At 41.2% G+C, this 25266-nt stretch overlaps 1 protein-coding gene across 3 annotated transcripts in view; it reads left to right on the forward strand.

Moving 5' to 3' along the window:
* The window catches only part of DCHS2 (dachsous cadherin-related 2), a 275852-nt gene that overhangs the window by 22500 nt on the left and 228086 nt on the right, over positions 1-25266 (forward strand). The window contains exon 1 of one of the 3 annotated variants that reach the window (XR_016019065.1): positions 5001-7484. The exons of 1 other annotated variant lie outside the window; for it this stretch is intronic. Coding sequence is in view for 1 of the 2 variants with exons in the window: in XM_019733266.3 (XP_019588825.3) it covers positions 5454-7484 (2031 nt within the window). In the remaining variant the exon portion in view is untranslated. Of the gene's footprint in view, positions 1-5000; positions 7485-25266 lie in introns of those variants that run through there. One more of the 3 variants, XM_019733266.3, reaches the window with a different exon arrangement.

The following is a 25266-nucleotide window of genomic DNA, read 5'->3' on the forward strand; positions in this document are numbered from 1 at the left end:
CTGCCTTACCAATTATTGGGAAGGAGAATAAGCAATTTAGGAAAGAGAAGGGGACTTAGAAGAAATCGGGCAGGAATTACTTTTGCTAGGGCTTCTGTCTCAGAATTTATACTGTTATCTTCAAATGCAGGGTGGACTTTAGTATATGTGACTCTTAGATTTCAGCTTCCAGTTAGATGTGAAAAGTATGGTTCGATATAGTATATCTAAATCTACTTAATGATAAGCTGTTATATTTCTCTCTAACTATATGATAAAATGTTGGTGTAAAGGTTTTCTCCATCTTCCCGAAGAATTAGCGGAAATAATTACAATGACCCTTGAACAACACACGGTGATGTAGGAAATTTCTGTGAGTGCCGGGATTGGGGTCTCACGAAACTGAAGAATGGAAGCATAGACCAGAAAGAGGTGAGGAGTTACAAAAGAGGACAGTTTATTTAAAGAAAACAGTCACAGCTCTCGAAGGAGAGGGGGTCCTGACTGGAGTGTCCGCTGACTAAGGAAGAAGGCTCTTATTTTTGTATCTTTCCTTGCCCTCTTGGAGAAAGGAGCTGGTGCCTTTTAATGGGATTTGTCTATCAGTTTTGCTCTGTCCTGAAGTGATTAACAAAATAACCCATTTTTATCTATCAGATCTGCTCTGTCTGTTCGGCCTAAAGGGATTTGAGAGATAACTTACTAACCTCAGGGCGCCGTTACAGTTTTGTCCTGGAATGAATGGGTTTCAGAACCTGGAGTTTCAGGACATGGCTGCCTTTGTTTATTCCACCAGGGACCTTCCTGTCTTCCTAACAACAAGCTAACTAACCTGCCTCAGAGGGTTAAGGGTGCCGACTTCTGCCCAGTCAAAATCTGCGTATAACTTTTGATTTCCTCCAAAACTTAGCTAAACTTGGCCCTTGGTATCTGCAGGGGATTAATTCCTTGTGGGTACTCTGTGTCATCTATTCACACAAACATGCTATCCAAAGTTCTTTTTTTCTGTAGTTTTCCCAGGTCTTTCCAAAACTGTTACTATCTGACTGTACTGATTTGAATGAGAATTCAGAAGCCAAACAATCTTGAGGCAGAAAATCATAGAGACAATAAATGAACAGCGAAGAGGTTGGAAGCTCACGGACACTGGAGCAAATGGTCTGGATTCAGATTCCAATTCCACCACTTACGCCTATGTGACTTTTGTCAAGTTACTTGCAATATCCCTGAACCTCAGTTTCTTCATCTGTAGGATGGGGGTAATAATTATAATTACTTTTCTAAAAGGTTGATGAGAGATGCTTTGAGAATTCAGTAACTATTTAGACTGCTTAAGTTAACTATTACAGAACTAAGGACTATCTGCAGTCTGGGAGAAAATATTTTTGACGATGGACTTCCTGTTCTACTTAAGCCATGTCACACCAGGTGAACATCCGCTCTGGGCTATTTTGCCCATGATGGTGTCTGTTCGTGACACTGGAAATGTTACATTTTCCCTCTCCACACATTCAGGGGGTGCTAGGAAGGCAGAGTTTGATATTACTGAGAATCTCAAAACACTGCACCCCCAAATAGCTCATCACGCAGAGGGCAAGAGAATTAATATTTACTGAATGCCTTCTATGTGCTAATTCACATACGCTGTCTCCTTTAAGGCTCATAATATCCCTGTAAATTAGATATTATAAACCCCAGTTTAGAGAGAAGGAAACTGAGGCCTATCAAGGTTGAAATAACTTGCCCCAAATTATAGAGCAGAACCAGGGTTTCCTACTTCAAAACCCAAATTCTTGCCAGTTTCACCATGATGCTTCTCTCAAGAGGGTGAGATCTTCACCTATTTCTTGCAGGCTGTGGGGTCCTGTGCAATCTAAAATTATTTTTTGCATATTTAAGAAATGCTCTTCTTTCTTTTACTCAACTAAATTGAATTCTCAATTCTAGAATGGAGCTCAGGTTAGTCAATGAAGGGTATTGTGAAATGGGCAGGAGACCTTGAATTGCACATGCTTTAAACATAAAGCCTGAAAACAAATGGGAAACTAGATGGTTGAAGTTCTTGATTTTCCATTTGTTTCTAAACGAAACCACTTTTTACAAGGAATGTGTGTGTCAGTGAAAGATGCAGAAAAACTAGCTGCTTTCCCTTTATTTTTAGATTCAAGTAAATACAGAGGGTGCCAAAAAATATATACACATTTTAAGAAAGGAAAAAACTGTATTAAAATTATAACACAATGAATGACGCCAGCAGTCATTTAACGCCGTCTTTTGAGTGAACATCATACTACACATTGCTACCGTAATTCAATTTAACTTCGAAAAGTAATACATAGTTAGCATCTCTTAAAATGTGTACATTTTTTTTGGCATCCCTGGTATTTAATAGCAATACAGTTTGTAAAATCAGTTGAAGAAATTCAAAAATAAGTTCACGAAGCCCCAGAGAATGATTACAATGAGTAAATTGTGAAGATAGAATTCATCACGGTAAAGGATCTCACGGCCAGTTAATTCTGTTATGGCTCAAACCCTTCCTTGTACAGACTTATCCTTCATCTACCCATCAGTTCAACCAACTACCCATCCAGTCATCCAACTAGTATTTAGTGAATAGAGACCCATTAAATGCTACAGGCTGTTCCAAATGATGGGAAATAGCAGTGCTTAACGTGCGTAAAGACGGTTGAGATCACAGTAATCTAATAAATGAATAGAACAAGCCAATTTCAGGTACTGGTAGGTGCTGTGAACGAAATATAATATGAGGAGACAGGGTTTATGGTGGAGAAGCTAGGGTGGTCAAGGAAGGTCTCTAAACAGCTGGCATTTGAGTTAAGACCTGGATGAGAAAGAGCCAAATCTTCACAAAGCAGAAGAAATAACTCCCAGGCACAGAAAAGTTTTAACAATTCAAACTTATATGGCCTTAGTCCATTCAAGCTGCTGTAACAAAGTACCATAGACTGGGTGGCTTATGCACAAACGTTTGTTTCTTATGGTCCTGGAGGCTAGAAACTGGGGATCAGGGTGCCGGCCTGGTCCAGCCTGGTGAGGGCCCTCTTCTGGTTACGGCTGCTGACTGCTCTCTGGGGGAGAGCAGGGAGCGGCAAGCTCTCTTGTGACTTTTTTTTTTTTTTAATTATATTTATTGGGTTACATTGGGTGACCCTTATAAGGGCACGAATCCCAGGACCTCATCCAATCCTAATCACCTCCCAAAGACCCCAGATCGCAGTACCACCACATTGGGGGGTACAAGTCTAACAAATGAATTCTGTGGGAGACACAAACATTCAGTCCATCACAGGCACCAAGATCAGAGAGGAAGGCAGTACAGCTGGATCCAGAGGAGTGGAGGGATGAGATGAAGTCGGAAAGGTGGGCAGGGCCATATTAGGTCAAGTCTTGAACTATTGGAAGGAGTCTGGATTATAATCCAAGTGAAATGCATTGGCAGGTCTTAAGCGGAGGGTGACATGATTTGAGTTAGCTTTAAAAACCTCAATCTGGATATGGTTGAGAATTACTTATAAAAGGGCAAGCATAGACGGAGGGGAACTAGTTAGGGCGAGCTTGCAGAGGTTAAGGTGAAAGAAGACTTTAAATACTTACGTAACACAATGGTAAGTAGACTTCATTGGTGAAAGGAAGCTGAATTTATTTTAATGTTTCTATTTACATGCAACATACCTGCTATGAAATAAATTGTATTATTATTTTGTGAGAGGTAGAAACAATGGTGTGGGTGTATGTAACTCCACTGTATATTAAAAAGGCAACTTACTGTTGCTGCGGGGACCACTCACTAGTAGGGCTTCTGGTCCTCTAAAGGAAAGCTACAGTATCTAAAAAATTAATTTTTCCCTCCAGCTTAAATGCAAAATCGTGGAAGCCATATGCTAAATATGGCCAGCCATTCTTAAGGGGGCACAGAGTTCTTCCTCCAGCACCCTCTGTTAGAGACCAGTTAGCAATCTCTACAACTGTTATGGATAACTGAAGGGAAACCTGCGACTATGGCAATTTATTGGCATTTTTTCCTGGGCTCATACACAAACTTTGAATGTGGCATCAATGATGGCTCCGCCTGCGAACTTCCTTGCTCAGAGGAGAGGGTAGAGCGCAGGGAGGAGGTCGTGCGTGCCTCAGCGACCCGTCTTTCTGCCCATAAATCACCTTAAAACATCCTGGAAGTGTCGTGCGTGATGGCGCTGAATGTATAAAAAGTGTTCGCAAGCCGAATCTATTGTCGTTATTCCCGGTGGCAAAGGGGAAGGACAAGATGCTCACGTGTCGCGGAGTAGTAACATGGCCTAATAAAGCACGGTTTGCACCATGTGTGTCACAGATTTCTCCGGGCTTCTCCAAGGTTTTTCCAAGTTCCGCCTTCTCCCCTTTGCAGTTATCTTGGCCCCAGCTGTGCATCGGCTTTTGACTCCATCTGTCCTTCCGCTGGGGACGAGTCTCTCTCGCCAAATGAAGAACACAAGTTTGGCTCTTAATGTGATTATAACCCCCACGCTCTGCTCAGCCTGAGTCCAGCGTCTGGCCTGCTGAAAGGACGGTCAAGGGGATGGAGAAAGAGGGCGTGCAGAGGCTGCTCCCCTCCCCTCCCCCCACTATCTCCACTTTGCACGCAAAGCCAGGGCAGATGCCCCGCCTGTGCACCCCCACCCACCTCATAGCCCAAATCTCTGGGTCTTTTCTCTTTGCTCCCCTCTCCTCTCGTCTCTGCCCAGCCGCTAACGTGCCCTGCTGCAGAGCGGAGACTCGCTGGTTGGAACTTGCCCTCGCGTGCGCCGCGTCACACGGCTGGGAGGAGACCCGAGGGAAGGCAGCGGGGGCTGGGTCACTGCTTGAGCCTCGCTGTCCTCCGAGCCCAGAGACGCGGCGGGGGCGAGCGCCCCCGGCAGCGGACAGCACCGCAGCCAGAACCGCGGTTCCCTCCCTCCTTTCCTTCCTCCCTCCCTCCCTCCCTCCGTTGCTCGGGCCTGGCGCCCTCACTCTCTGCCTCCCCGCCCTTACTCCACCCCCTTCCCCAGCCCGACCCCCATCCTCTCCTTGTATGTGCTCTCTTTGAATAATTTCATCCTTTTTGGCAAAAGAAATAATGCACCTGACTTTACCAGGGGGAAACTACCAGCCGAGCAGAACAAGGAACAGATGTAAAAGGAATAAAAGGAGAGAGAAAAAGAGATGAGATTCGTTTAAAGAAATCCAGGGGCTGAAGAGGTGGACGCAGCGGCAGAGGCAGCCAGAGTGTCCCCGTCTGCGTGAGCTGCAGGCGGAGGACCTTTTCACCAGTTGCAGATGTAATCTCGAGAACTCCTGGGTCTGTGGGTTTGTTTGCCAAACAAAGTATTTTCTTCACTGGCTAATACACTGAAGAGGCTCCAGGATTTTTCTGCCATCCAGCCCCAAACTGGCAGTCAGTTACCCGGGAGCCTTCCCAAGGAGCTGAGGGAGAGATGAGCCCTTCAGCTCAGAGGATGTGCAAAGGGCGTCAGCAGCGAGGGGCTCCCTCGCGGCAGAGACTCCTGCTAACCCGGAGGAGAGAGTCAACCCACGGGCGACCGGGCAGCGGGGGCATCAGGGCGCAGCGTTTCCTGCTCGTGCTCTTATTGCACTCGTGGCTGTGGGCCGCCTCGGGCTCAGCTGCCCAGGTGTTTAACCTCAGTCTTTCCGTGGACGAGGGACTTCCTCCGGACACTCTAGTCGGCGACATCCGCGCCGGGTTGCCGGCAGCGCAGCAACAGGAGGAGGGAGGCTTCTTTCTCTCGGAGGATTCGGATGACTCCCCACTGCTGGACGACTTCCACGTGCATCCCGACACTGGCATTATCCGCACGGCACGGCGCCTGGACCGCGAGCGGCGGGACCATTACAGCTTCGTGGCCGCCACGCTGCTGGGCGCCGTGGTGCAGGTGGAGATCCACGTCAACGACGTCAACGACCACTCTCCCAGCTTTCCCCGCGATTCCCTGCAGCTCGACGTCTCCGAGCTCAGCCCTCCAGGTACCGCCTTCCGCTTGCCAGGTGCCCAGGACCCGGACTCCGGGCTGTTCAGCACACAGGGCTACACCCTGGTGCAACCATCCGACCTTCCCGAGGACCCCGCAGGACCCTTTTTTCAGTTGCGTTATGGGACCCCGGGGTCACCACTGTCGCTGCAGTCCTCGTCGCCCCTGGAGCCCCTAGACCTGGTGCTGCTGCGGCGATTGGACCGAGAGGAGGCAGCGGCACACGAGCTGCAGATCGAGGCCTGGGACGGCGGCCGCCCGAGGCGCACAGGCCACCTGCGTGTGGAGCTGCGTGTGCTGGATGAGAACGACAACCCGCCGGTGTTTGAGCAGGGCGAGTACCGCGCTGCGGTGCGTGAGGATGCCCCGCCAGGCGCCGAGGTCTGTCGCGTGCGCGCCACCGACCGTGACCTAGGGCCCAATGGCCACGTGAGCTACAGCATCCGCACCCGGCAGACGCTGGGGACCGACAGCGGCGGTGGGCCACTGGGCGACGCGGCCTACTTCGCGGTAGAGGAGCTGAGCGGAGTGGTGCGGGTGCAGAGGCCACTGGACCGCGAGGTACAGGCCTGGCACCAACTGGTCGTCGAGGCCCGCGACGGAGGTGCTGAACCCGAGGTTGCCACAGTGCGCGTGTCCATCGCTGTGCTGGACGTGAATGACAACCGGCCCGCCATTCACCTGCTCTTCCTCACCGAGGGGGGTGCCGCGCGAGTCTCGGAGGGCGCGCGACCCGGCGACTATGTGGCTCGAGTTTCGGTGTCTGACGCTGACGGTGACCTGGAGAAGGAAGAGGAGGCAGCCTGGGAACTTGGTGTGGGTCTCGGAGGTAGGACCATCTCGCTGTCCTTGGAGGGCGCGGAGGGAGCCTTTGCGCTGACCCCTGGCGGTTCCCCAGGGGTATTTTTCCTTTGCGTGGAGGGGCCCCTGGATCGGGAGAGCCGCGACCTGTATGATTTGAGACTGGTGGCAGTGGATGCGGGGTCCCCACCGCTGAGCACGGAGGAGACACTGCTTCTCCGGATCGCCGACCTCAACGACCATCCGCCTCTCTTCAGTCAGGAGCATTACCAGGCCTCAGTGTCGGAGGCCGCGATCCCCGGCACCGCGGTCTTGTGGGTCAGCGCCTCGGATGCGGACGAGGCTGGCACCGGCCACGCCCGGCTGCGCTACAAGCTGGTCCACTTCCCTGGACGCTGCAGCCCAGAGGCTGTGCCGCCCATGGCGGAGTGCGGACCTTCCTTCACTATCGATTCTGAAAGCGGCCTGATCAGCACCACCAGGAGTCTGGACCGAGAGGTCCAGGAGGCGGTAGAGCTGAGAGTGGTGGCCCAAGACCTCGGAGAGCCCCCGCTGTCTGCCACCTGCCTGGTGAGCATCACAGTGGACGACGTGAATGATAATGAACCCATCTTTCAGAGACAGGTGTACAACACCACCCTTGTGGAGCATGCCCCCTCTGGACACTGCTTTCTGCAGGTGAGTGGATCAGGCCTGTGTCAGAGGAAGGCCCTGGTGTCCAGGGAAGGGGAATTGTGATGTGGTGGGTAGATCCCAGTTCAAGAGCAGGGATCCTGGGCTCTAGTTCTTCCTCCGCATGACATGAATGGGAGCCCTCTGGCCGCCTAACCTTTCTACCCCAGACTTGGGCTGAATGATCTCTAGGGTCCTTTCTCCATCACATGATATTTGGATCTTGCTTTTCCTTATGGAAATGCGGTTTCCGTCATGCTGGATATGTGCACCCAAATTGCTTTGGGAGAAACCACCCATTCTCAGTCAAACAGTAGGCGGATGGCAATGTCTTGTATTTTTGAACATCATTATGTGGCACCCTAGGGAAATCAGGTGGCCTCCACAAATTCGTTTTCACACAAACAAGAGTATGCTTTTAAACACTGAAACTGGTTTTGAATAACCATTGAGTAACCAGAGACATACTGTCCTACCTTCTTTGGAAGCTTTCAAAGGCTAGTTGAGGAAATCTAGTCATTTTTATCAGTTGTGGACCTAGCTCTTCCAGTGATGCCTTCAGGTTCAATCATCTTTCATTAGATGGGTCTCTCTACCCTGCTTTTTGGGTGTGTTGCTTTTTAAAGTCCTGATCTCTCCACTCTCAGGATGTTGTGATTTGCACCCTCTACCACCGTTCTTTATTGATTTCAAGTTCCTTTTTCTTATCTAATGTGAAATAACAACCTAGATTTCCAAGATTGATTTGTTTACTCCACGAAAACTTGAGTAAATAAATAGAGCCCTAGAGGCTAACTAGTGAGTGAAGTTCTAAAGCTTTATTTTGCTCTCAGGCTGGGTTGTTTTAAGACCTCTATGGCTTGTTTCCTGGTTCTCAGGGGGACGCTTTAGCCTTTATAAGTTATGTCTCAAGTCATAACCTTTAGATAAGTGAGATGTTATTATATTATACATATGAGCTTCATGAGTGCTTCTATTATTTTTTGTTAATCCTTTGTATCTTTGGGTAATAATAATCTCCATCCTTTTCTCTAGCATGACTGGCAAATCTTTGAGTTGCTAGGTATTTTTGTAAAAGTCTTAGAAATCAGTGAGTGCATGCTGCTGAAACAATGTCCCATTGGTCAGCGCTCAGCCATGTGGCCTCAGGGGTACTGCAGAGGAAGCTGAGAAGTGGAGAGGAGCACATAAATGCCAGTGTGTGCTGATAGTTTCTGCTATAGATTTCTAAAAATAAAGTCAGAATAGGTGAGAGGTTGGACTAGATCTCTCCCATCTGGAAGACCTTAAACCTCTTGATATGAAACAGTTCTATTTGGCTCCATTTTAAGGAAAATAAGCAGCATGGATTAATTGTAATTCCTTTGATTACAACCTGTCTTTAAAACTTTTCTAAAATTGTGAGATGATTCGGCCATGAGGTGTGAGTTTATCCCATTATTATGACTCTGTATGTGGTGGATCCAATATGGTGAACTGAACTTGGCTCAACTGTAGAACTGCACCTCCAATTGCAAAAAACCTTCCCAGGTTGCCACGTATTGCTGTAGACAGTATTAAATCATGATGATTAGATTTCTGGAAATTCCAGCAATGTAGCCCCTCATGATCGCAGCAACCCTCTTTTTCACTGGGCTCTCTATTGGCCTCCACACAACAACTGCGTGAACCTTCTGTGTTTCATAAACCCTCTAGTTGACTCTGTCCCCTAATTTCCAGGTAGGCCTCACTGGAGTATCTTCCAAATACTCTTGTTTTTTTCCATTAAAAAAAATCAATATAGTTGGTATACAATATTATGTTAATTATATCAGTTTCAGATTGATATACATATTGTATGTATATCATATTGATTTGACATTTGTATCCCTTACAATGTAATCACCCCATTAATTCTAGTAATTATCTGTCACCATGCAAACTTATCAGAATATTATTGACTATATGCCCCTTCCCCCTTTTCACCCTTCCTCCCCTTCCCCTCCCCTCTGGCAACCATCACTTTGGTCTCTGATTCTATTAATCTGTTTTTGTTTTGTTTTGTTTGTTTGTTTTGTTTTGTTAGATTCTACACGTAAGTAAAACCATATAGTCTTTGTCTTTCTCTGTCTGACTTATTTCACTTAGCATAATACCCTCTAGGTCCATCCATGTTGTCACAGATGTCAAGATTTTATTCTTTTTTATTACTGCATAATATTCGTGTGTGTGTGTGTGTGTGTGTGTGTGTGTGTATCACATCTTTATTCATTCATCTATCGATGGACACCTAGGTTGTTTCCATATCTTGGCTGTTGTAAATAATGCTGCAATGAACATAGGCTTTCTATCCTTTTACTCTCTCAATCTTTTGTTTATGCTACTTTGGAAAAACGAACTTCTTCAGGTAGCCTTTGGCTCTCATGACCTCTCCTTTCTTCTAGGGCTTTGTTTCTTTACATTATATCAAGTCTTATTACTGTACCTTCTTTCTGTTGCTCTCTGCCAGTTTTCTCTCTACAGACCTCATACCCGCTCAGTTCTCTTTTGTCAGAATCAGACAAAAAACAAAATGAGAAACAACAGCAAAAGAAAATGATTTCCTAGTTTCCATGTAAGGGAACGTCAGGTCATCTAACAAAACACACCCCTGAACCTTCAGGGTGTCTTGGTGGTTTCTCCACATCACAAATCCGCCCTTATTACTGCTCCTACTGCCACCACAGTGTGGCCCATTCTCCCACCTCCAGACTCGCTGAACCCTTTTATATTCCATACCCAGACTGGAACTTTCCAAAGACTTTAAAACGGGACAAAGGGATTTAATACCAAGTATAAGAACCAGTAACAGATTGAGATAGGTGACCTCTAGCTCCAAAAGGTTTTCACAGCCTTGCAGGCACTGGGTTGGATTTCTTAATTCCCTGTTCCCTGCTGCACCCTCCTCCCCCATGTGGAGAGCCCCTTCTAAGCAACCCACCCCTGAGGAGCTCCTCTCAGTACCTCTTGATGCTTTCCCGAGTTAGGCAGGAAAACTCCTGAGTGCAGACACTCAGGAGTTCCTCTACCCCCACACACCAAGTTCTAATGTCTAGCCTGAGAGATCCTCGTTTTCCTCAGATTACTGTCAGGAAGACTCACTTCAACCTCTAGGGAAGACCTTCATTGTCTACCCACAGTAGTCCAAGATGTAAACTGTGCTTATAGGTTCTATCTTGTAACCAGATCTGAAAACAATATAACTCCAGCATTCCTACCTGAACCACATACATGCCATACCAAGATGATTCTCTCACATCCCTCAAATATCAGCGCTGTATTCATTCACCAATTCATTTATTTGTGCGAACAACCGCATTCATTGAAAAAGCAACATGCAACAGACAAGTGTTTATTGAGTACCTGTTATATTCCAGGAACTGGTCTTGGTGCTAGAGACAAAGTCCCTGTGCTAACAGAGTGTTGTCTGAGTTCTCTCTCTCTCTCCTGCCCTCCACTGTCAGTCCTCGTGAATGAATGCCACGTGCCCTGCCTCCACCTGCCGATTACTCCTTAATGCCCTGTTCTGACCTTCCCTCATCACTACTAAATTCTGTATCTCACAAGGCAGCTGTGTTCTCTTATTTCAAATCCAGTGGGTCTTCTTAGTCATAACCTCCTTCATCCTCTCAAGCATTTTGGACTGTGGTCCACTTCCTCTTCCTCGGGTATGTTTTCTTCACTGCTTTTTGTCACACTGCATTCTCTTTTGGGCTCTGTCATGCCAATTCTTCCCTTTCCCCTGTGCCACCCCACTCAGTGTGCCAGAGGCATTTCCATGGGTTCTATTATCTTCTCACATCTCTCCTTTCTGTATGTATTCCAAGAATTTCAACTTTTTTATTTTTTGCATCTCCAGGTCAACCTCCCCTCTAAATTCCAGATGAACATGTCTCTGCTTGATGTGTACCTCTGCCTTGATGTCTTTTTGGCACCTCCAATCTAACATTTCCCAAATCGAACTCATTTCCCTGCTATTGCTTTTTCCTTTTATTTTCAAATTTCATCGATCAGCTCCTTTCGGAAACTTTCCTTTGTGAATGTGCTTTCTACAGATGTGTTGATGCAGTTGGTATGTGTCTGTGTGATGTATTTGCTGTTTGTTGGCACGGTTGTATTTGTGTTGTTGAGAATTAGAGGGTAAAGAGCGACATGTCTCATGTCAATCAGCTGCATAAAAAGCAGGTCTTGAGATTGCAACCTGGGGTTTGGGGAGAGAACACCTGACTGCTTGTTTGTTCATTCTCATAGCCTGACTTTGAGGAGCCTCCTAGGACGGATGCCTGGGCACTGGTCCTTAATAGTATCTACCATCTGGGAAGAGGCTAGCAGCCCCTCTCCTGAAGTCTGCGTAGTGATGATGGCAAAGGATGCTGAGGTTAGGAGATTCTGAGGAGCAGTGGGAGGCCTTTTCTCTCAAGAGGCTCTTCTACTGCCAACTTTGGAAGCATGACACTTTATTAAGGAAGACGATGTTTCCTCAAATCTTAGTGTTTTCTTTGATTCCTCCTCACAGTTGAGCACTGTAGTAGCCAAGGCCTGCAGTGTTTCTTACATCTGCCACTTTCTTTATACCCACGGTCATCACTCTAGTTCTGTCCACCATCATTTCTTGTCTTCTATTGCCTATTCTTCAAACTGGAGCGATTATAAGCATGTCATAAATGCCACCTCCTCCCAATAAATGTTTTCTTGTACCAACTGGCTCTTTTCTTAATGTTCCTTGTGGCGCTACTTGTATTAGTAAAACAGGATTGTGGTTGCCTTGTGGGCTTGCCAAGTAATGATATTTGAGTCCCTTACAATTAATAGTGTCCTCAATCTCGTGTATTAGAAACTCAATAACTTTGTTGAATTATATTGAAGAGCTTCATAGCAAAACCAAAATCTGATGGTAGGAGTTACATCTCGTCAAGAGTTTTACTTTTCATTTTTCACATTATGTATCATACATAATATATAATGAACATATATTAATTTTGTTATTAAGTTTATTTACTTAACGTAGTTTATCACTGGTCCTTTGGAATTTTATAGCCTGAATTGCATTGCTTATCCTGTATATTTTCGTCTCCCTCACCTTAGTACCAACATACTTTTACTGTTTACCTTACAGACATATTCTCAGACTTTCATAGTGGTGCACCAGGTTTGACAGTCATATAATTGTATTACCTGTATTTGAATGTCCTATTCTGACTCCTTTAAATAGACCAAACTTATCTGTACACATGCACTGGAAGCAGGTAAGATTTCCACAGCAGTCATTTGTACCTGTCTCCAGGATATGAATAAATCACCTGCTGTCATCTTACCTGGTTATTTGACTCTTCCTGACTTTGTACCTTAGTTCCAGCATGTTTTATATATGTCTGTAGCTTTGCTTTGAAGAGCTGTTTTAGACACTTGGGATCCACTGTAGAATTCTCTTTCAGGCTTCATTTTGATATCCCTCCTCTCCCTTTCCCTGCATTCAGCTGCCACCCAAGACCGGTCATCTGGCTTTACTTCCTTTCTCCTTTTCCCACTTGGGAAAGGTGATCAGATAATATATTTGGATTATAATAAGGAGAGTATAACCCAGAATCTCTGAGGTGTATCTCTGGTTACAGACAATATATTGCTTGCCAGTAATTTGTGTAGTTTTCGGTTCTATAACTAAAGATGACTGATATTGCATTGTAAAGTGTTCATAGCTTTGAAGATTACAATTAGGATGTATACAGTGATAAAAAATATCGACAAACTATGGGGCTAGAGTGCCTGGGTTTGAATCTAACCTCCAATGCTTACTAGCTGTGCGATCTTGGCAAAGTGCCTCAGTTACCTCATGTGAAAAATATGGATAACAGTAGTGTCAGCTTGATAAAGTTTCTGTGTGGATAATGAATTAATACATGTATGCTTAGAACAATGCTTGACTCATAGTCCATAATTGCCCAATGCATGTTATATATTATTAAACATTAGTAAATAAGACTTCTAGAAATGATGAGGAAAACTATTTTGCCTGAGGACTAATTAAAAATGACATTTCAAATAAAGATTATCTTGCCCTCAAAGATGCAAAAAGGAGCAGAAAAAAAATTAAATTGCATATTAGGTTTTTAGTTAGATGTGTATGTTTCTGACAATGAAAGCAGAAATCTGTTTTACTTACTTGGGAGGCTGTAGAACCTCCATACTGACTTACAGACTCCCACCTATTTAAGTAAGGTTCAGATGACCTCTCAAGAGAGACCCGTGGTCTCCCTACCCCACAAGAAGCTCTGTGAAGGTCTTAGACTAAGCAGTATGATACAAGTTGTGGTGAAGTCATGGTTGGTCGTGAGTCCTCAGGGGTGTACTTCAGGGTGCTAACCACCACATTTAGACTCAATGCCAGCACCTGGCCCCCTCACGTGTGCAGGGCACGATTCTGGGCTATAGATTGCTTAGTGTCTTTTATTCTGTTTATCAGTTATTACTCTTTGGCCTTTTTTATTGAGGCAGCATGAAAAAAAACAGCACTGGACTTAGAGTCAGAAAACCTTGGTTCCAATTCTGACTCTGCCATTTACTATCTCTATTAACTTTTCTGGCTACAGTTCCTCTCCATAAAATGTGTGTTATGGTTCTTCAGAGAAATAGAATCAATAAAAAATATATGTATCTTTGTGTGTGTGTGTGTGTGTGTGTGTGTGTACATAATGGTGGGGAATCAACTCATGTACTTTCATATATATATATATATATATATATATATACTATGTAAATTATAATGTACATTACATATAAAACATATAATATACATAAAATATATTATAACTTAATATATTTATATATTAGGTTAGTGCAAAAGTAATTGTATTTTTTGCAATTATTTTTAACCTTTTAAACTGCAATTACTTTTGCACCAATCTAATAATATAATTTATTATATTTTAAATATATTATAAGACATTTATCATATTAAAATGCATTATAAATATATAATGTATATATAATTTTTACTTTATTTAAATTATATTTCTATATTATATTATATGTGAAATATAAAAATATATATAATTTGTTTTGAGGAATTGATTCATGTGATTATGGAGACTTAGAAATCTCACGATCTGCTGTCTGCAAGCTGGAGCCCCAGGAAAGCTGGTGGCATAATTCAGTCCGAGTCTGAAGACCTGAGAACCAGGAGAAGTGACAGTGTGAGTCCCAGTCGGAGGGCAGGAGAGCGCTGACGTCCCAGCTCCTGCAGTCAGGCAGAGCCCATTCATCCTTCCTCCTCCTCCTTTTGGTTTCCTTCGGCCTTCAGTGCATTGGAGAGGCCCACACACATTGTGGGGGAGCATCTTCTTTACTCATCCTGCCAATTCAAATGGTAATCGCAGTCAGAAACACCACATGTACCTAGAAGTAATGTTTAACCAGATATCTGGCATGCGGTGACCCAGTCTCGTTGACACATAAAATTAACCATCACATTTTATAATTTGTTTTATTTTAGCAACACACTGTTGTAAGGATTTGAGGTAATCTGTATTACATGGTAGTAAGTTGTTGGTGTAATAAGAGTTAAGGGGCCTTAGAGGTGATCTGGGAAAGGTTTTTCATGCAGAGGATCGGGATGGAGGTTTCACTAGATATGGACCTTCCAGGGAGTCCTGCATTGTGATATATATGTTTTTATTTTTACAACTTGTCTGGGAACATTCCACTGCACATTTTTCCCCCCATAAAAATGTGTAAGTTTCTAGGCACGATCACCTCTAAAGGAGAATCAGTCACTCAGGATGGATTTCTGAAAGTTGTAATCAGTAAGGTTTTCTTTTTCTGAGGATTCAAATCTGACAATAAATTCATTTTATTAACAACTACACACCAGACTTCCACTAATAAGCCCCTTGCCTTTTAAATTATAAATTAAAAGTGAGCAACCATAGAAGTAATTTACATTTTCATAGCCCATGAGGGAAATTATGCTAGATCATTTTTATGAATGCCAGGTTAATTACTTAAAATCTTACTTAATTAAAATCTGCACTTAAAAGGAATACGCGCTTTGTGGTGCAGGTAGATCCGGTAAATATCTTAACAAATACGAATTTTAATTACAACTCTCTTTAGGATTACACAGTCCAAGTGGGGATCGTATGAACTGGAATAATCTTCGTGTTTCTGGTTCCTGTAGTGAAGTAATGGGAGGAGTTTTGAAGAGGCGGGAGGAGACAGCGCATGAAGGACTTGCAGCGTTTGCCTAAAGAGTTTGGCCTTTATATGGAAGCAACTGAGAGGTATTGGAGTTTTTGAATAGAGATTGACCTGTGCCAAAGTAAGGTTTTAGGAGACTTTGTCCTGAATTAGGAGAGTCCTGATAATACTCCCATAATAATACATATTCAGCGATGAGAGCCTGAACTAGGGAAATGGTAGTGAAGTGTAATACAAAGGATGGCCTTGCTCTAGTTCCTTCTCTGTCCAGCTGGGATGCAGGTGCGCCAAATTAACCCTCGCTCTCCCATACCTGGGCACATATTACCGACAGTGCATTAATATAACTCTATGCGTCCCCCCTACCACACACGCTTGTACTGTGGGTACTGCTGGAGTTATTCCAAGTGATGATTGGTTCTATCATAAGTATATGGTATCAGCTGGGCCCGCAATACTGCTGGGCAATTTTGTTGTACTCACTTTAGCATTTCTCCCATGACTTCATTCTCTTTAAGTTTCATATTTTGGTCCCTTTACCCTTTACAGGTAATTATGCCTCTTACTCAGTAGTGTTTAGAAGATGAACACTTGCTTGTGTTTTTGCCTCCCTCCTGTCATCAGACTTTTCTGTATCAGGGCCACCCAATCCCCAAGGACTAGGTGATTCTCCTCTAACCAAATCAATGCCATCCATTCACACTCTACATTTCCCCTCTCCCATCTTCTCTGACAGTGCTTCTCAGTCACCCCCTTTCTCCTCTTTCACCTCTACCTCTATAATTGGTTCTTTTCTTTAGCATATAATATACCTCTCCCCTTGTTTACAGTATTTACAAGTCACATCCGTGGGCATCTTGCCCCATTTGCTCATCTTCCTTCCTCAGTGCCTCATAATAATTGACTTTGCTACCTGTTGGGCCATCATTACTCAGGCCTGGCCATATGTGAAGAGCCCTTTCCCACTTAAGGAAGAGTTCTGGAAATCTGCCGTTGTCGTGTTCAGTGTCTGGTATCTCTTGATGATGGATTTAGAACCTCTTGAGCTACAGTGGTCTTCTTTAGTATCTTTTAGTGTCAGGAAGCTGTGAAGAAACCATAGTTGCTAAAGTATAAAAAACTAACATGTCGGATATATTATTGCCCATTTCTTAATATTCTGTCCTGTAGTTGATGGAAGCTGTTAACTAATGTCTTTCCTGTGAGAAGAAAGGGTTGGATCAGTTAAGATAGGGTATTCTAGTGAACAGGGAAACATGCCTTAGTCTTGATTGTTGTTTAAATAATCCTACTGCTTTTACCTTTTTCCTCTATGGCTTTTGGGCATACTAACCCTGGGCACTATGCAACAGGACATTATGTCTTTCTTTCTTAGCAGTTCTGTTTTGAATTTCCTTTTATAAAGCCCATGCTGTTCACTTCACTTCAGGTTTTACCATTTTTCCATAAAAATGCGGATCTCAGATTGCCATTGATGAAGTGTGTGGAAGCTTTAGTAGGGCGGATGGAAGAGGTTTACTGATGTTCATTATTTCCAGCTGTCCTTGTGTTGGGCACAGAAAGAGAGATCTAGTGGTTCAAAGCTTGCATTCTGGATCCAGGCAGAACTTGGTTTAAATTTCAGCGCTGTCACTTAGTAACTTGGCCTTCAAGCAAGTTTCCACACCCTTGTAAGCCTTGATTTTCTCATCTGCAACGTAGGGATGATGAGACTAGGATCTACCTCACAGGGCTGTTGTGGAAATAAATGAAATAAGGCATATCTAGTGCACAGAGCGGTGCCTGACACAAGGTAAACGCCCAGGAAAGCTTCTTATTATGTGTCGCTTCCACTGAGGAGCTAAGTGAGAGTGAAAAAGGAAATGTCAGTCTCTTGTTTTAAAAAATCTGAATGACTAGTCAGGTTATTGGACAGAAATATGATCCTCAACCTCAAATGACACTCTGGGAAAGTGCACTGATTTAATTACTAAGGAGTATTTCAGTCCCCAGTTTCTTTTTCTCCTTATCGTGAATAGCCACAAGCACCATATGAGCTTTGAGGATACGTTGACCCTCTTGGTTTAAAGTAAAGGTTAGCATAACATGTCCTCTGACATTCTTCCACAGTTCTTCTGTGGTCATACTTGCCAGTTCCACAGCTTCCATTACCATGGATGCTTCTCTAGCCTTCGAAGGTCAAGGATATTCCCTAAGAAAGAGGTACCAGCAGGCTTTGTCTTATTGTACTTGTCTCCTAAGATGTGTTATCCCAGTGAAGGAGAAAATGACTTCCTAGGATATGGCAGACTTGTATCTCCTTCTTTTATTGATTATCTCGAGAACTTCTTTTTCTCATTCAGTAGTAGAAGTGAGGCAAAGGGAGGAAAGAGATGCTTTGAATTGTCCTTTAATTAAAGAGGAACAATAGCATTTATAGCACCCGCTAACAAACATTAATGATACACAGTACTTTGAGCATGCACTTAATTATAAAATAAAGTTATTGAGTGGTTTTGAATAATTTCATTTGTTGTAGGACATTTACTAGCAGAAAAAAAGAATGTTAATTAAAATTGACTTGGATATCTCCTTTAAGAAAGCAAAACAAACCAAATCATTCCTTACAATTCTTTTGCATATCGAAAAAAGAAACATGTAGTTAAAATACTAGTACTAATGTAAAACTTTTTTCAGTTGTATTTTTATGTTTTGTGACCCCTCATGTAATCAAGTAAATCATTTGTTTATAGAAATTATAACCTATGTTTTCTATTTTAAATGATGGTAGTGATTTTTAATTGCTTTTTTTTTTTAATTTTTTTGATGATCTTGTTGGTCTACTTCACATGAATTCTCAGACAAGAAAATAGTATCTACTTTATGCTTTGGGGCAATGTAGTGTGGCAAGAAGCAAGAAAGACCTGTAGTATAGCTCTGTTCATAAGGATAGAACAGAGAAAAGAACAAAACAGAACTCAAGGCAATTTCTCATCAGATAACTGACAGTTAATCTAAAAATTTGTTTAATACAGGAAACTATCCTCTACCTTTAAGAACTCTTTTGTTCAGATTATTCTGAAAGTTCTTTTGTTCTTTATTTAAATTAACTGGGTAGAAATAGCCATTGTTAATGGATATGTTTTCAAGATATTAAATACTATTTCTAGCCTTACCATAAATGGACTTGAACACTACTTGATTTTTAACACTTGTCTAGTTAGAGGCTTCTGGTGTTGTATACTCCTCTTGATTTCCACATTTAGAAACGCAAAGGAAGTTATTGTTTACATAGAGACTGACTTGTCTAGTTCTTAAGAATGTCTATTATGAAAGTATCAAGTCATGAGGTAAAAAGCAATCTAAGCTTATGCATTGTTTACTTTTCTTTGAAGTATAGATTATTTCAAGTACTGAACTGCTAAAAATAATACAAAGGCTGTTCTGTTACATTATGCATAAACAACAACACTGTATTTCAGTGCTGGCAGATGCTTTATTTCCTGGACTCATCTTACAAAAAATTTGATACGGTGTTTTTCTTGTGTAAAATTTAATTGCCATGCCTATTTCTATTCCATTTCATTGTCTCTATTAGCATCCAACATAAATAAGAAAGGTGACAGGAAGGGCAGTTTATAAATTAATGTTTGACATTTATAAATAAATAATGTACTCTAGGTAATTTGCTTACTTGGATTAAAAATATACATTCTATTTTTTGAAGGAAGCTCCATACTGTTCTCCATAGTGTCTGTACCAATTTACATTCCACCAGCAGTGTATGAGGGTTCTGTTTTCTTGACAATCTCTCCAACACTTGTTATTACTTATCTTGTTGATAATAGCCATTCTAACAGGTGTGAGGTGATAGCTCATTGTGGCTTTGATTTCATTTCCCTAATAGCTAGTGAAGTTGAGCAGTTTTTCATATATTTGTTGTAGAACTACCATACGATCCAGTAATCCCTCTTTTGGGTGTCCCAAAAAAAATCTGAAAACATTTATCCATAAAGGTATATGCACTGCTATGTTTATTGCAGCTTTATCGTGGTGGTCAAGACATAGAAACAACCAAAGTGTCCTTTGGTAAATGATTGGTAAAGAAGATGTGGTACATATATACAATGGAAAATTACTTGGCCATAAGAAAAGATGCCATTTGCAACAACATGGATGGATCTTGAGATTATCACCCTAAATGAAATAGGTCAGAAAAAGTTGAGAACCTTATGATTTCACTCATATGTGGGATGTAAAACTGAAAGTAACAAACGAGCAAGAAAAACAAACAAACAAAAACTCATAGACACAGACAACAGTTTACCTGTCACCAGAGGGTAAGAGGGGAGGAGATATGGTAGAACAGAGTAAAGAGGGTCAAATATATGGTGACGGAAAGAGAACTGACTTTGGGTGGTGAACACACAATGCAATATATAGGTGATGAATTATAGAATTATACATTTGATACCTATATAATTTTACTAACCAATGTCACCCAATAAATTTAATAAAAATTATAAAAAAATATAGATTCTGTATATATTACAACATGCTTCTAACACCGTAAAATGAATTCAGTAAGTCCTTCTTGAGTTTTGAATGTTAGCATATTTTAAAAGAAAGATAATTTTTTTTTTGCAACATGGTAATATTCAGTTTTGCCATATACCCAGCGAAGTACAATTGTGCTTTTATCTAAATTTGTAATATCCTAAGGCTAATTTGCTATTATTTCTCTAAATACATTTTTTTTAAAAATTGAAGTTTATTGAGGTGACAATTGTTAGTAAAGTACCATAGATTTCAGGTGTACAATTCTGTAATACATCATCTATATCTCACATTGTGTGTTCACAACCCAGAGTCAGTTCTCTTTCCATCACCATATATTAGATCCCGTGTACCCTCTTCTAGAGCCCCCCACCCCCTTTACCCTCGGGTAATTCCTGAACTATTGGCTATGTCTATGAGTTTTTGTTCCTTCATTTGTTTGTCTTGTTCTTTAGTTGTTTTCAGTTTTATGTACCACAGTGAAATCATACGGTTCTCTGCTTTTTCTGTCTGACTTATTTCGCTTAGCATTATAATCTCAAGATCTATCCATGGTGTCACACAACTCGTCCTATTTCATCTTTTCTTACAGCCGAATAGTATTCCATTGTGTATATATACCACAACTTCTTTATCCATTCATCTATCGAAAGACATTTTGGTGGTTTCCATGTCTTGGCCACCGTAAACAAAGCTGCAATGAACATTGGAGCACACTTGTCTTTATGTATAAATGTTTTCAGATTTTTGGGGTATATACCCAGGAGAGGGATTGCTGGGTCATATAGTAATTCTATTCTTAATTTTTTGAGGAATCTCCACACTGCCATCCATAGCAGCTACACCAATCTGCATTCCCACCAACCATGTATGAGGGTTCCTTTTTCTCCACAGCCTCTCCAACACTTGTTACTATTTGTCTTGTTGATGATAGCCATTCTGACTGGGGTGAGGTGATCTATCATTGTGGTTTTTATTTACATTTCTCTGATGATTAGTGATGTTGAACATTTTTTTCATATGTGTATTTTTCAAATGCCATTTGTATGTCCTCTTTGGAGAAATGCCTCTTCAGGTCCTTTGCCCATTTTTCAATTGGGTTGTTTGTTTTCTTGTTGTTGAGTTGCATGAATTATTTGTACATTTTGGATATTAGCCCCTTATTGGAGGCACTGTTTGCAAAAATCTTCTCCCATTCAGTTGGTTGTCTCTTTATTTTGTCAATGGTTTCTTTTGCTGTGCAGAAGCTTTTAAGTTTGATATAGTCCCATTCATTTATTTTAGCTTTTACTTCCCTTGCCTTTGGAGTCAAATTCATAAAATGCTCTTTGAACCCAACGTCCATAAGTTTAGTACCTTTGTTTTCTTCTATGCAGTTTATTGTTGCAGGTCTTATGCTTAGGTCTTTGATCCATTTTGAATTAATTTTGGTACATGGTAACAGATAGCAGACCAGTTTCATTCTTTTGCATGTGGCTTTCCAATATTCCCAGCACCATTTGTTAAAGAGGCGGTCTTTTCCTATTGTATGTTTTTTGCTTCTTTGTCAAAAATTATCTGTCCATATTTATGTGGATTTATTTCTGGGTTCTCAGTTCTATTCCATTGGTCTGTGTGTCTGTTTTTCTGCCAATACCATGGTGTTTTGATTATTGTTGCCCGGTAGTAAAAGCTAAAATCAGGGAGTGTGATACCTCCAGCATTGTTCTTTTTTCTTAGGATTGCTTTGGCTATTCGGGGTCTTCTGTGGTTCCAAAGAAATCTGATAATTTTTTGTTCTATTTCTTTAAAAAATGCCATTGGGATTTTGATGGGAATCGCATTAAATCTGTATATTGCTTTGGGTAATACAGACATTTTAACTATGTTGATTCTTCCAATCCATGAGCATGGAATGTCTTTCCATTTCTTTGTGTCTTCTTCAATTTCTTTAAAAAATGTCTTATAGTTTTCAGCATATAGGTCTTTCACATCCTTGGTTAAGATTATTCCTAGGTATTTTATTCATTTTGTTGCAATCGCAAAAGGAATTGTTTTTGTTTTGTTTTGTTTTTTCTGAGATTTCATTGTTAGTATATAGGAATAAGATGGACTTTTGTACATTGATTTTGTTGCCGGCAACTTTACTGTATTCGTTTATTGTTTCTAGTAGCTTTTTGGTGGAATCTTTAGGGTTTTCTATATATAGCATGTCATCTGCAAAGAATTTAACTTCTTCATTCCCAATTTGGATGTCTTTTATTTCTTTCTTTACCCTGACTGCTCTGGGGAGGACTTCCAATACTATGTTGAAAAGCAGAGGTGATAGGGGGCAGCCCTGTCATGTTCCTGTATGTAGAGCAAAGGGCTTCAGTTTTTCACCATTAATTATGATATTAGCTGAGGGTTTGTCATATATGGCCTTTATTATGTTAAGGTATTTTCCTTCTATACCTATTTTATTAAGTGTTTTAATCATAAATGGATTTTGTATATTGTCAAACGCTTTTTCTGCATCAATTGATATAATCATATGATTTTTGTCCTTTATTTTGTTTATGTGATGTATCACATTGATGGATTTGTGGATGTTGAACCATCCTTGTGTGTGCATGAACCACACTTAATCGTGATGAATAATCTTTTTAATACATTCTTGCATTCAGTTTGCTAGAATTTTGTTTAGGATGTTTGCATCTATATTCATCAGAGATACTGGTCTGTAGTTTTCTTTTTTTGTGTTATCCTTACCAGGTTTTGGTATCAGGGTAAAGCTGGCCTTATAAAATGAGTTAGAGAGTATTGTCTCTTCTTCAATTTTTTGGAAGAGCTCGAGTAGGACAGGTATTATTAGATCCTCTTTGAAGGTTTGGTAAAATTCACTAGTGAAGCCATCTGGTCCTGGACTTTTGCTTTTGGGAAGGTTTCGGATGACTAATTCAATTTCCTTACTGGTGATTGGTCTGTTTAGATTTTCCAATTCTTCATGATTCAGTCTAGGAAGGCTATATGTTTCTAAGAACTTGTCCATTTCTTCTAGGTTATTAAATTTGGTAGTATATAGTCTTTCATAGTATTCTTGGATGATCCTTTGTATTTCTGTGGCATCCGTGATAACTTCCCCTTTTTCATTTCTGAGCCAAGGGTTTGTCTATTTTATTAATCTTTTCAAAGAACCAGCTCTTTGTCACATTAATTTTTTTTCTATTGTCTTTTTGTTCTCTCTTTCATGTAGTTCTGCTCTGATTTTTATTATTTTCTTTCTTCTGCTGATCTTGGGTTTCATTTGTTCTTCTTTTTCTAGTTCTTTAAGGTGTAATGTGAGGTTATTTATATGGGATTTTTCTTTTTCTTAAGATAGGCCTGTAATGATATAAATTTCCCTCTTAAAACTGCTTTCGCTGCATCCCAAAAATTTTGGTAGGATGTATTTTCATTCTCATTTGTTTCTATGTTTCTTTTGATCTCTACTCTTATTTCTTCTTTGACCCGGTCGTTCTTTAAATGTATGTTGTTTAATTTCCACATATTTGTGGTTTTTCCTGCTTTCTTTTTGTAGTTGATATCCAATTTCAAAGCCTTGTGATCAGAGAATATGCTTGGTATGATTTCAGTCTTCTTAAATTTGCTGAGGCTAGTTTTATGTCCCAATATATGGTGTATCCTTGAGAATGTTCTATGTACACTAGAAAAGAATGTATAGTCTGATGTTCTAGGATAAAGTGCTCTATAAATGTCAATTATGTCCACTTCATCTAATGAGTCATTTACGGCTGCTATTTCTTTATTTATTTTCTGTTTGGATGATCTATCCATAGTTGTCAATGATGTATTTAGGTCCCCTACTGTAATTGTGTTTCGGTCAATTTTTCCCTTTAGTTCTGTTAGTAGTTCCTTGGTATATTTTGGTGCTCCCTGATTGGCGGCATAAATATTGATGACTGTTATGTCTTCTTGTTGTATGAAATGTCCATCTTTGTCTCTTGTTACCTTTTTTATCCTGAAGTCTGTTTCATCTAATGTCAGTATGGCTACACCTAATTTTCTCTGTATACCATTTGCTTGGAGTGTCAATTTTCACCGTTTCACTTTGAGTCTATGCTTGTCCTTGTAGCTGAGATGTGTCTCTTGGAGGCAGCATATGGTTGGGTTTAGTTTTTTGATCCAATCTGCTATGCTGTGCCTTTTTATTGGTGAGTTCAGTCCATTTACATTTAGGGTGATTGTTGATATGTGAGGATTTCCTATCAGTCTATCTTTGGTTTTCTGGTAAGACTGTGTCTCCATTGTTTCTTTGACTTTTTGTTGTTGTCTACTATTTCTGGGTCGTGGTATTCTATGATGTTTCCTTTTGTTTCTTCTTTTATTACAGTATATATTTCAGTTCTGGATTTTTTGTTTTTGAGGGGTTACCATTAAGTTTATGTAAAAGAAAGTTTGATATTTAGAGTATTCCATTTTCTTCAGCATGCTTACTTTTTCCATTCCCATATTCTGATTCAGGCCTTTACTCTCCCCACTTTTATGTTTCGGTTGTCACAAATGATCCCTATTTATGCTGGTTGAATAGACTCCTTCAGTATTTCTTGCAGTGCAGGTCATGTGTTAGAAAATTCCCTCATCTTCTGTATGTCTGGAAAGGTCTTTATTCCTCCTTCATATCTAAAGGATATCTTTGCTGGATATATTATTATTGGCTCATAATTTCTCTCTTTCTATAGTTTGAATATTTGATTCCACTCCCTCCTGGTTTGTAGAGTTTCTGCTGAAAAATCTCATGATAATCTAATGGGCTTTCCTTTGTAGGTTACCATCTTCTTTTCCCTGGCTGCCTTGAGGATTCTTTCTTTATCGTTAATTTTTGACAGCTTCAATATAATGTGCCTTGGAGAAGGCCTGTTGGGGTTGAGGTAATTAGGTATTCTATTTACTTCTTAGAATCAAGAATCCAGTTCTTTCCACAAGTGTGGGAAGTTCTCGTTGACTGTTTGAATATACTGTCTGTTCCCTTCTCTCTTTCTTCTCCTTCCGGTATACCCATTATTCTTATATTACTCTTTCT

The sequence above is a fragment of the Rhinolophus sinicus genome, chromosome 15, assembly GCF_057876585.1.
Source record: "Rhinolophus sinicus isolate RSI-liver-muscle chromosome 15, RSI-T2T, whole genome shotgun sequence".
In the NCBI taxonomy this organism is placed as follows: domain Eukaryota; kingdom Metazoa; phylum Chordata; class Mammalia; order Chiroptera; family Rhinolophidae; genus Rhinolophus; species Rhinolophus sinicus.